At 32.4% G+C, this 11,010-nt stretch overlaps 1 protein-coding gene across 4 annotated transcripts; it reads left to right on the top strand.

Annotated features, from left to right (window-relative positions):
- Positions 1 to 2,150: 2,150 nt before the first annotated feature.
- LOC108763496 (U2 snRNP-associated SURP motif-containing protein) lies at positions 2,151 to 10,751 on the top strand. 4 transcript variants are annotated; one of them, XM_018511173.1, is made up of 21 exons: positions 2,151 to 2,240; positions 2,532 to 2,575; positions 2,647 to 2,763; positions 2,843 to 2,939; positions 3,011 to 3,325; positions 3,514 to 3,603; positions 3,694 to 3,758; positions 3,921 to 4,086; positions 4,678 to 4,841; positions 5,431 to 5,490; positions 5,943 to 5,986; positions 6,135 to 6,239; positions 6,688 to 6,915; positions 7,070 to 7,312; positions 7,493 to 7,679; positions 7,765 to 7,951; positions 8,834 to 8,967; positions 9,052 to 9,140; positions 9,229 to 9,388; positions 9,473 to 9,630; positions 9,985 to 10,751. In XM_018511173.1, exons 2-21 carry the CDS (start codon positions 2,552 to 2,554, stop codon positions 10,265 to 10,267), a joined length of 2,916 nt encoding a protein of 971 aa, XP_018366675.1. In that variant the 5' UTR covers positions 2,151 to 2,240; positions 2,532 to 2,551; the 3' UTR covers positions 10,268 to 10,751. The 4 variants fall into 4 exon arrangements, with proteins under 4 accessions (XP_018366675.1, XP_018366672.1, XP_018366676.1 ...); XM_018511170.1 differs by having other exon boundaries at positions 2,151 to 2,320; XM_018511171.1 differs by lacking the exon at positions 2,151 to 2,240 and adding an exon at positions 2,424 to 2,446.
- The last annotated feature ends 259 nt before the right edge of the window (positions 10,752 to 11,010 follow it).

Here is an 11,010-nt window from a genome sequence, read left to right as displayed (position 1 = left end):
TTCAGATTGTTTTGGAAAGGTAAAATATTTAATTTTACTTCCCTCAGTTTTTTTTGTTTTTTCATATAATTGCCGCATCCTTTCACTATGCAGGTCATCGTGAAAATATTTTTAACATTAACTTCTACCGATGACAATGTGCACTACGCCATGGACGCCATGATAAATTACGACCGATAACCACCGATTGCACCCGAATCAGAACCGACCAATCAACGCGTACCCGAATATGACGTAGGCAAGGACATGCGCAAGCTGAACAAATTTTAGACAATTGATGAGCATACCCTTGTATTTTTATCATGAGACAGATAGTATTTAGGCAAAGAATAGTGAGAAGAAGAATAGTGAGTGAATTCTTTGGTATTTAGGTTAGACGACTTATGTTACACAGCAATATCCATCTTTATTTGAGTTTGTGCATCTTGGAGCACTGCACCCGGAAGGCATTTTATAAAATGCACAAATTCTGTTCTGAAATGTAAGAATTCGTAGTTTTATTTCATGTATATATGTACAATAGATGAAGGTATATACTTCCAAGAAAATATGTATCACTTACAAAGACCTGTTTGTAGTCGTCTAACCTAAATACCAAAGAATTCTCTCACTATTCTTCTTCTCACTATTCTTTGCCTAAATACTATCTGTCTCATGTCTGTCAATGGCATACCCGCTCTCTCTCATACCCCCACCATGACTCTAATACACTAGATTACCAAGGCCAATCAGAGGACACCGGGTCACGTGATGCAGTTTGCCACTCTCTTCCTATGAGGCTCTCTAGTTAGAGCAGCTCATGAAAATTTACCTTTAGGCTTAAATATCCAATACGGTACGAGCAGTTATCAATGCAAAGATCCGTTCGGTAAATTTAGGTCGTGTGACTAGTGCTGGATTCATACTGGATCTGACGTACGTCGTACAGCACTGAACTAGAGGCCTAGATAACAGAGATGCGACATTGAAGGGTATGGTCTGATTGGCTGTCTAAATCACGTGATCAGAGAGCCATTTTAATTCATTACTGTGTATAATTAGAGTCCTAGGACGGGAGGATCCTGTTTGCCTACAGTTCTGATTGTACACACCACTCATATCAACTGGTGCCTAGTAATTTTTTACTGTTTTGCCAATGAGATTATTTTATTTTTAAATTGGCCAATCAGCGATATCTGTGTGCAATATGCGATGTGTTCAATCGGAGCCCTCCCCCTAGGACTCTACGTATAGAGTCTAATAATGTATGTACGTATAATGTATATACTATTAAGTACATACTATAAGTACGTACTATACTTTCTTCTTTTTCTAACAATTTAACTTTCCTCGTGTAATACATCAGCCGTCATCATCTTATAAAGGTGCTTTTTCATGCTAATGCTCGTCACTCATTTTTGGCGTCAAAATAAGTCACGTGCCAGAAATTGGCGAATATCAAGTGTCAATTTTGATCTTGTGATTTATTTTGACGCTGAAAACGATCATCGAGCGTCAGCATGAAAAGGCACCTTATGGTTATAAGTACTTATACTGAATTAAGGCCGCGACACAGACTTTTGCATAAAGCATAATGCATAGTGCATAAACGAATCAACTAATCAGAATCTTTCCTTTGCTCCCATTCCATGGAAGAGAAGAATTTCGATTGGTTGATTCTCTTATGCACTATGCGTTTATGTGTTATGCAAAAGCTTGTGTCTGGGCTCTTAAAATGGCGATGACGACCTAATCCAACCGACGCAATGGGTTTGTTCGCGTCGCATGCTCCAATATGTTCCAATATGCTCCTACCATAGCTCCTACTCACTCCAACGCGCTTGATAGAGTGAGTAAGCGCTATGGTAGGAGGATGTTGGAACATGTTGGAGTATGCTACGCGAACAAACCTGAGGATGAAATAATAATCTGCATGTAAAGCTGGAAACACAATAGACACAGGCAATAGGCACAGGCAACAGGGAATAACGAGCCGTCCAATCAGAGCTTTGGGGTATAAGTTCGATATTGTACGAAGCAAAATCCATCGGAATCCTGTTTTCTGATTGTTTGCATAGCGTCGTACGACGAAAATCGGATGCAGTGTGAATCCAGCATGTGTCTATTGTGTTTCCAGCTCGAACGTTATAAGTGGAACGTACGCACCCAAAAGACGCAATCCTAGGTGTCGCTACTATCATGAGATTCCTGAGAAAGAGATATTATAATTTATGATTTTTGCGCGTGTGAAGTGTGATAAAGTACGTTTGACATTGATATCGTGACGGAATTCTACGTTTTTGTATAAATCGATTACCATCGTAATCGTCCAGCTGCCAACGTACTTATTACTTCAGCCAATTGTTTTCTCAACTTTTTTTAATTTTATTGTCGTATTTGCACGTTCTACATATATTTCATTGAATGGATTCAAAATTTTGTAACGAATATTTATAACATTTAACTTGTATGCATTATTTATTTTTGTGAATTTATCCTTGTGGTGATTAAATTTTAGCTAGTAATTTATATTATTTCCTCCCTTTTTTTAGGTTAGACTGTTTCTTTACAAATGGCGGATAAGGCTATGATGAAGGTATTTCTTTGTACATTGGGACCATTTTTATGTTTTTTGCATATTCTTGAACTTATATTCTATATTTACAGCAAATTGCGGAGCAAAAGCTTAAGGCCTTTTCCATTGGTACAATGGGTAAAAGGCCATTAAGTAAAAAGGAATTGGAAGAACAACGTAAGAAGGAGCAAGAACAAGCTGCGGCTCAGGTGAATAGTATCCCATACAGTCATTCTCTTCTATATTTGTCGGATATTTTATATAGATAATTACGTGTATTCTGTACAGGCATTTGAAGAATTTGTAGCGACATTTCAAGAAACACCCAGTAAAACAACTAATAAGGTTTGGGTAAAGGCTGGGACATATGATGCAGGAAAAAGACGTAAATATGAAATTATAATATGTGTTTAAAGTACTTTGTTATATAAATCATAAATTTTATTCTTTTTATAGAAGAAGATACAAGAGAAAAAGGAAAGCTTTATAAACCACAGTCAAAAATCTCAGAAATAGTTGATAATAGATCATCGGCTGAACAAGCTCAAGAATATGCAAGATTACTTGGGACAAATGAACGAAAATTAGATAGGCTAGGCAAGAAGAAGAAAGAAGGTGAAAAAAAGAAGAGCAACCTTGAATTATTCAAAGAGGAGCTAAAGATGATTCAAGAGGAACGTGAAGAGAGACACAAGTATAAGGGTGTGGTGAAAACTGTAATATCTACACAATCTGAAGATCCAATGATGGCAGCTTTAAAATGTGTAGAAGGTATACATATATGTGTATATATACATATGCTTGAGTGTGTATCCTATAATATATTTCTTAAATTACTTTATAATTTGATATTATATAATCAATTTAATTATTGTTTAATTATTATTGGTTTTAAAAAGATATGGCAGTATATTTTTATTACAATAGTATTTAAATCTGTAGTATACTTACAACTTCAGTAGGTAGTAAATCCTCATTTCCGGATCCGCGAAAGGCTAATCTGCATAACTTCATTGATGATCCCCGTCTCTTAGCCCTGATATATGAGGGTAACCATTATCCTTCCAATATCTTTTTCCTCTTATCACCTTTATCTGTCTCATAAATATGGGATATGCTGAAAGATTTTTATTTTACAGATGGTTCATTTGACAATGGTGATCCAAATACCACAAACTTGTACCTAGGAAATTTAAATCCAAAGGTAAAATCTATTATTTTATCACTATAATATCAATTTGTATACAACGTTATCTGGAGACACTGGTAGTGTCTCGGCGCTAAGCTACGCATAGCGTCACTACTATATAGAAACCGATGCATCCTAATGCACAATTGATAAAAATCATTCCTTTTATCTTTTTAGATCACTGAACAGCAATTAATGGAAATATTCGGCAAATATGGTCCTTTAGCTAGTATAAAAATAATGTGGCCACGTAGCGATGAAGAGAAAGCCAGACAAAGAAATTGTGGTTTTGTTGCATTCATGAGTCGTAAAGATGGAGAGCGAGCATTGAAAAATCTTAATGGTGAGAATATAACGAGGATATTAAAAGAAATAGAAGTTTGTGCGTGCATGCGAATTTGCAGAGTGCTCTATTTTATTTTAAACAATCAGTTTTCTCCGAAATTATTAATGATACAAAGAAATATTTCAAGCGAAAGTGGAACGGCTTTGAGAGGGAACATTACGATATTCCTGCTTCAGTACTTTTATATGCAGAATAACTAGAGAAATATGTGAAAAAATTATTTAGCTCCATTTAAAAAAAGATGAAGGTGATCTTTATATTTTTTTAGTGTCTCCATCCAAAAAGGACACAACGTGGCTAAAATATGTCCCTCTTGAAACCATTGCATTTTTATCTGAAATATTTTTTTGTATTTTCAATAATTTTGAAGAAAATTAACCGTTTCAAGTAAAATAGTATTTTAGTAAATATACATATAAAGACATCCTGTGTGTGTATTTTATATTTTTATACATCCATGTATATATAATCTATGTATTTCGCTTACTTATTTAAATTATTTTTAATATATTTATTATATTTGTAACTATTAAAATTTGTAATCGATTTGTAATGATGGTAAAAACATATTCTTTCAATATGATCTAGGTCGTGATATAATGCAGTATGAAATGAAGTTAGGGTGGGGGAAAAGCGTACCAATTCCGCCTTATCCTATCTATATTCCACCTGCTTTAATGGAAATCACGCAGCCACCACCTCCATCTGGTCTTCCATTTAATGCTCAACCACACCGACGCGACAGACACAAGGTACACGAAATAAAACATTTGAAGAGCGCAATTAATAAATTGTTCAACTATATTTCTAAACAATTTCGTTTTCTTTTTATTTAATATTAATACCCACGCGAAATTAATAATTTAATACCCTTGCGAATAATCACGTTGTGAATACTTATTAATCGTTTGTATATTGTTCTTACATGTGTTGATCATTATGACATAGAATTATAAAAAGATGCTTTTTAGCATTTTTTGCTAAAAAGAGCGTGTAGAGATTCATGAATATTTGATCATACGTATTTCTTGATTATCTATTGAATAAAACTTGGCTGATCTATTTATATTTTTCGTATAATTATTGGTTCAGCATTTTTAGATTAAATTAATTTTATTATTATTCGGTAGTATAGTATCATATATATTTAATAAATTGATTTTATACATATATATAGTGATTAAATAAAACATGAAAGAAGATGATCATGTAAAGAACACAATAATACACATTTGTTTTCTGTGTAATTGATATTTCAAAATGATTAATATTAAATTGTCATAAAAACTTTTATTAATTTAACATTGGAATGGTATAACCATTTTTGAAACATAATCTCAGATACCACGTATCCGCAACCTCCAGAGCGCGGACCCGCAGGAAAAGGAAAACTTTGAAAAGGTAAAATTATACCTTTATGAACCATTCAGTGTTTAGTAACTTAAAATAGATATTTAATCCTAGATATTTAAATCAATTATTTCATTCATACACACTCGCCCGCCCATACATACACACACATACACACACACACACACACACACACACACACGAGGCGGTCATGTTTTCTTTACAATTAAAATTGGTAAGTTTTTTGCGGGGTACAAGCATTTTATATATTTATCTAAAAATGTTATTGATTAAAAGTAAAAAAACGAAGATTTATTTTTAATTTATAGCGCGTAAAATATAATCCTTGTTTATCATGTAAAATAATAATTCAAATTATATTTACAAATTGCATTGTGATAATTTATTGGTAACCGTTTTTGGGATACCTTTGGGTACCTTTTGGCATTTGGATTGGAACGTCCTATCGTCTATCATTGTTGCACTATGATCTGGACTATAAGGTTTTGCAGAATGCTGTTGTCAAAGTGGTTATACCAACAGAAAGGTATTTGTTGATTTTAATATATAATGACAGATCTTGTAAGTATGTAATTATGAAGAATATTTAGGCTTCTGTTGTGAATAAAATAATTTGTGTCAATGGGCATTGACACAAAAAATACATATGCATACTTAATTGAGTTGCGTTATAGGAATTTAGTCATGTTAATACATAGAATGGTGGAATTTGTAATTCGAGAAGGACCAATGTTTGAAGCAATGATTATGAACAGAGAATTGAACAATCCAATGTTCAGGTATATATCTTATTATATATAATATGTGCACATATTTATCTATATGCAACTAAACTAACAGAAGCATTTTTATTGATACAACAACTCCAACATGTAAAATTATTTAACTAAAATATATTAGAGGCTGAGAGCCAACGCTGGATGTAAGTTGCTAAATTCTATATTTGAACACTGTGTGGTTGTAAATGACCTTTGGATTATATAATTTTAAAATTATTTAACGGTATAAATATTTTATTCATTGTTTAGTTAGTTGGATATAATTACCATTAGCTATGTTTATCAAGTGGTATGTTATTAATATTAAAAATGACGTAATATAAGTTGAAATGTTTGTTTAGAATTATATGTGTAACTTCAAAAATATAGAATTTAACAACTTACATCCAACGTTGGCTCTCAGCCCCTAATATATTTTAATCGAATAAAGAAACATTTTCAATTTTAGATTTCTATTTGAAAATTATTCTCCTGCACATACTTATTACCGCTGGAAACTATACTCCATTCTACAAGGAGATGTGCAAAAAGAATGGCACACAGAAGATTTTAGAATGTTTAAAGGTGGAAGTGTATGGAGACCACCACCGATTAATCCTTGGACGCAGGGTATGCCAGATGAATTGATAGAAATGGAAGAAAGGCAAGAACCCAGGAGAGGTAGTCTCTCAAACAGGTAACAACAAAAAATAGTAAGAGATTATTCATCAAAATAAAATGTTCCAAGATATAATTAAGTCATATTATCTTTGTGAAAAATATACTAAAAGATAACTACATATACTTTGTGAAAAATGTGTGTTAATTGTTTGAAAAATGTTTTTTCATAGTCAGCGAGATCGCTTAGAAGATTTATTGCGAAACATATCACCTGAAAGAATAAAAGTTGCAGAAGCAATGGTGTTTTGTATAGAACATGCAGAAGCAGCAGAGGAGATTTGTGATTGTATTTCAGAGTCATTATCAATACTGCAAACTCCTGTAAATAAAAAAATTGCAAGATTGTATTTGATATCTGACATATTACATAATTGCGGAGTCAAAGTGACCAATGCCACTATTTATAGGAAGGCGTAAGATATATATATATATATATATATAATGTAGCTATATATATATGTATGATATACATATATGTATATGTGTATGTTTATGTACACATGCTTATCTTTATTTTTTTTATTTAAAAGAAAAAATATATCAAAATAAAAAATGCATATGATATCTCAATTTCATATTCATTTATTTTACAGATTTGAGACGCGTCTTTTGGATATTTTTAACGAAGTTCATCAAGCATATAAACAGTTTGACAGTAGATTAAAGGCAGAAGGATTCAAAGTCCGCGTTATGCGAATGTTCAGAGCATGGGAAGATTGGGCAGTGTATCCAAGAGATTTTCTGGTTAAGTTACAGAATACTTTCCTGGGACTTGTTTTGGTAAATTTTTATTTTACAGTAATAATATTTTATGGATGTTTTAGATTTTGTGATATGATATCTAATACTCTAATTTCTTTTTTAGATGGACGAACCTGAACCTGAGAACGATGAAGACATCGACGGTGCACCATTATCTGATGTTGATGGTGATGGTGTTGAAGATTTGGATGGAATACCACTTGATGGTGCAGCCTTGTTAAAAGGTGCCATGAAACATGGTCTCACATCTCAGACAGCTTCAAATTACGACGATATTGACGGAGTGCCCAGTAAATATGCGTTCCTAAACACATTCATATAATTTTATATATTAATAAATAATAGAGCCCGACCGAAACTTTTACCGAAACTGAAAATGAACACTCATTACGTGTCAGTTTCGACTGAAATCATACAGCTCTTCTTTATAAATATTAATCCTTACCCTACTAAAACTCGTTTTCATAATGTATGGTTACCTAAAGATTAAAGGTTACCAACAAATTCATCAATTAAATTCATTCATGAATTTCTTGGTTATCTTTAATTTTTAGGTAACCATATATTGTGAAATCGGGCCTAAGGGGGGTCACTAGTTACCGAGCGATTCCTGTTCGTGTAAGTTTCTTTGCATTTTTCGGTAATTATAAATTATACATTTTATTATTTTCCAAAATGAAGTGCCAATATTTATTCTAGAAAGTTGAAAGTATGTTGGTGAATTTTTAGAGACTTTTTGAATCATTCTGAATAGATAAAAAAAAACGGACGGATTCTAGTGCTCTCGTTAGTATGGATGAGGCACTAAATTGTATCTAGTAGAGTAAAGGTTAATTTTAATATGTGTAATTATTATTTCAATAATTAAATTGATGTTTATGAAGAAGTGTTTATATTCTTTGGTCAAAATTGAAAACAACCGAAATTTCGGTTTTCGATTTCGGCCGAAATTTAATTATTGTTTCAATAATTTATGAAAAAAAATGATATATGAGCATGTCTATACATATGGCCTTTATAGGATCCCTATTTTTTAATTTTTTGGTTTCGGTTGAAATTGACATGTAGGCGAGTGTTTCGGTTCAGTTTCGACAAAAGTTTCGGAGTCTAATAAATACCAATATACAAACATGTGCATACATAAAACATACATACATGTATATTTGTCATAGTGGATGAAGATATCGATGGTGTCCCAATGGATGATGATGATAGCGCAAACACACGAAATAAGGATGATGAAAAAAAATCGGCAATGCCAGCTGGATTTGTTCCTTCACGATGGGAAACCGTTGATCCTGATCAGGTTTCAGAATATTTTTTTCTCAATAAAATTAAATAATTGATATCTTTTTTCGTTCATATCTTGTTGACACAATTTTTTCATCAGGTCGAAGCACAAGCAATGACTACCAGTAAATGGGAAGAATTAGGTCAAAATGAAGATTCTAATTCTCAAGATACTAGTATGGATTCCAGGTAAAATTTTTATAATAACAATTGCTGATAATGTATGTTTATTAGTATGTTTACACTAAAATGTATTTATCAAAATTACTTAACGCAGTGGTAGAGATTATAATGAAGAAAGGCGAAACAGACTACGTGAGATTGAGGTAAAAATCATGCAGTATCAAGATGAATTAGAAAGTGGCAGAAGGACTTTAAAGTCTGGTATGACGATACAGGCACAAGTAGAGCATTATAGGAAGAAACTTATAAGAAAGGTAGGAAATACATAATTTTATTCATTCTGATATATATAACAATTATATTACACACACATGTACATAATGTGTACATTTTTATAGAGTGAAAGGGAAATGAAGGACGTAAAAAGTGAAGAACGAGATGATGAAAAACGAAGAGAGAAGAAACGAAGCCGAAGTACGACACCGGAATCTCCTAGTCACAGTTACAGAGATCGAAGACGGTCATCAAGCCCATCGGCAAAAGTTACAAGATATAGGTAAAAACTTAGGGTGGTATTCATAATCCGTTCTTATTTTAAAACCGTGTTAAATAATGTCTTAAGATGCTAATACGGCCTATGATGTTTTAAGACCGTACTTAAAACAGTCTCAAATATAAAAATCGACTATGAATACCGACCTATCTATACATCTTTATTGTGCAATATTTGGTGTTTAAATGATACTTTAAATCAATATTATTCGATCTAGAGTTCTGTAATGCAATTTTTAACTGATATTCTTATGTAGTCTATATGTAACTTGGAAGCATACTGTTTAATTTTTCATGCATTATGTGTGAAATAATTATGCGTTGTCATTTATTTGTACTCGTAATATATATTTTTTAGATCACGCAGTAGATCGCCGCGCTGCAAACGCAGATCAAGATCTCCGTATAAAAAACGTGTACCAGTTACCCCGTCCCCTCCTCGTATTCGACGTACGCCATCGCCTTCCTTTTCTTCAGGCAGAGCATCACGCAGATCACCCGTTAATGAGCGGTGTGATAGGAAAAGACGTAGATCGCCATCTTTGTCACCCCCACCGCCTCCACGTACTTCCTCTAAACATAGAGCTTGTAGTCCGCCTTCCCCTTCTCCACGTAAACACAGACATAAGCATAAATATTAAACATAATACGCCATTGCACGAATTATCTTTTCTGCAGGATGCTATTTTTAAACATTTTTTAGATCTCACATTTATTATTTTACGATATGCCACATTCGTAGATATAAGTTAATGTGAGACTGAAAATGTGAAGATTAAGATTTCGACGATTCAAATTTTTCTCGATAGACTAGTTCGCCTATATTGTCAAAAAATATAAGTTAAATTTCTCATTGCTTTATTATCTCTAAGTAAAATTATTTTTTCTATAAAATATATTTTGTGCTGAATAACAAAACAATTAAACAGTTATAGCGTGCATTATATGAAATTGTAAGACAGCATGATATAACGTAGGCAATATTTTATTGATTACCGAAACTCACGCGCATCGCATATGATGGGAACACGCAGGGCGGGTTTATCATTTTTAAATATACACTTTGAAGATGAACAGAGATTGTATATATTAATTACAGAATAAAGATAGAAAATAGTCTTCTTTAAGTTTATGCAAAAAATATGACTTCTTTATCTCTAATAGAAATGAAAATATTTCAAAATTGAATAAAATAATCTTATATGTATTTAAAAAAATTGTTTTCTTGCATGAACGTTTCGAATAAATCATTTTATATAAAACAACATTTATCGTATCATTTGTTACATTTACGTCCTTTAACCTTTTTACAAGATAAAAATATATTAATTATATAGGCTTTGCACTTTATTATATATCGCCATAATTTACTTAATTATCATAT

The sequence above is a fragment of the Trachymyrmex cornetzi genome, unplaced genomic scaffold (genome assembly GCF_001594075.2).
Source record: "Trachymyrmex cornetzi isolate Tcor2-1 unplaced genomic scaffold, Tcor1.1 scaffold361, whole genome shotgun sequence".
Taxonomy (NCBI): Eukaryota; Metazoa; Arthropoda; class Insecta; order Hymenoptera; family Formicidae; genus Trachymyrmex; species Trachymyrmex cornetzi.
This window is presented reverse-complemented; position numbering and strand designations above follow the sequence as displayed.

Bases quoted from the DNA above. Each gene is read 5' to 3' on its own strand.
- LOC108763496 (XM_018511173.1), top strand. From the start codon at position 2,552: ATGGCGGATAAGGCTATGATGAAG. The intron at 4,087-4,677 runs GTGAGAATATAA...AATATGATCTAG, and splicing joins AGCATTGAAAAATCTTAATG to GTCGTGATATAATGCAGTAT. The intron at 7,952-8,833 runs GTAAATATGCGT...TATTTGTCATAG, and splicing joins CGATATTGACGGAGTGCCCA to TGGATGAAGATATCGATGGT.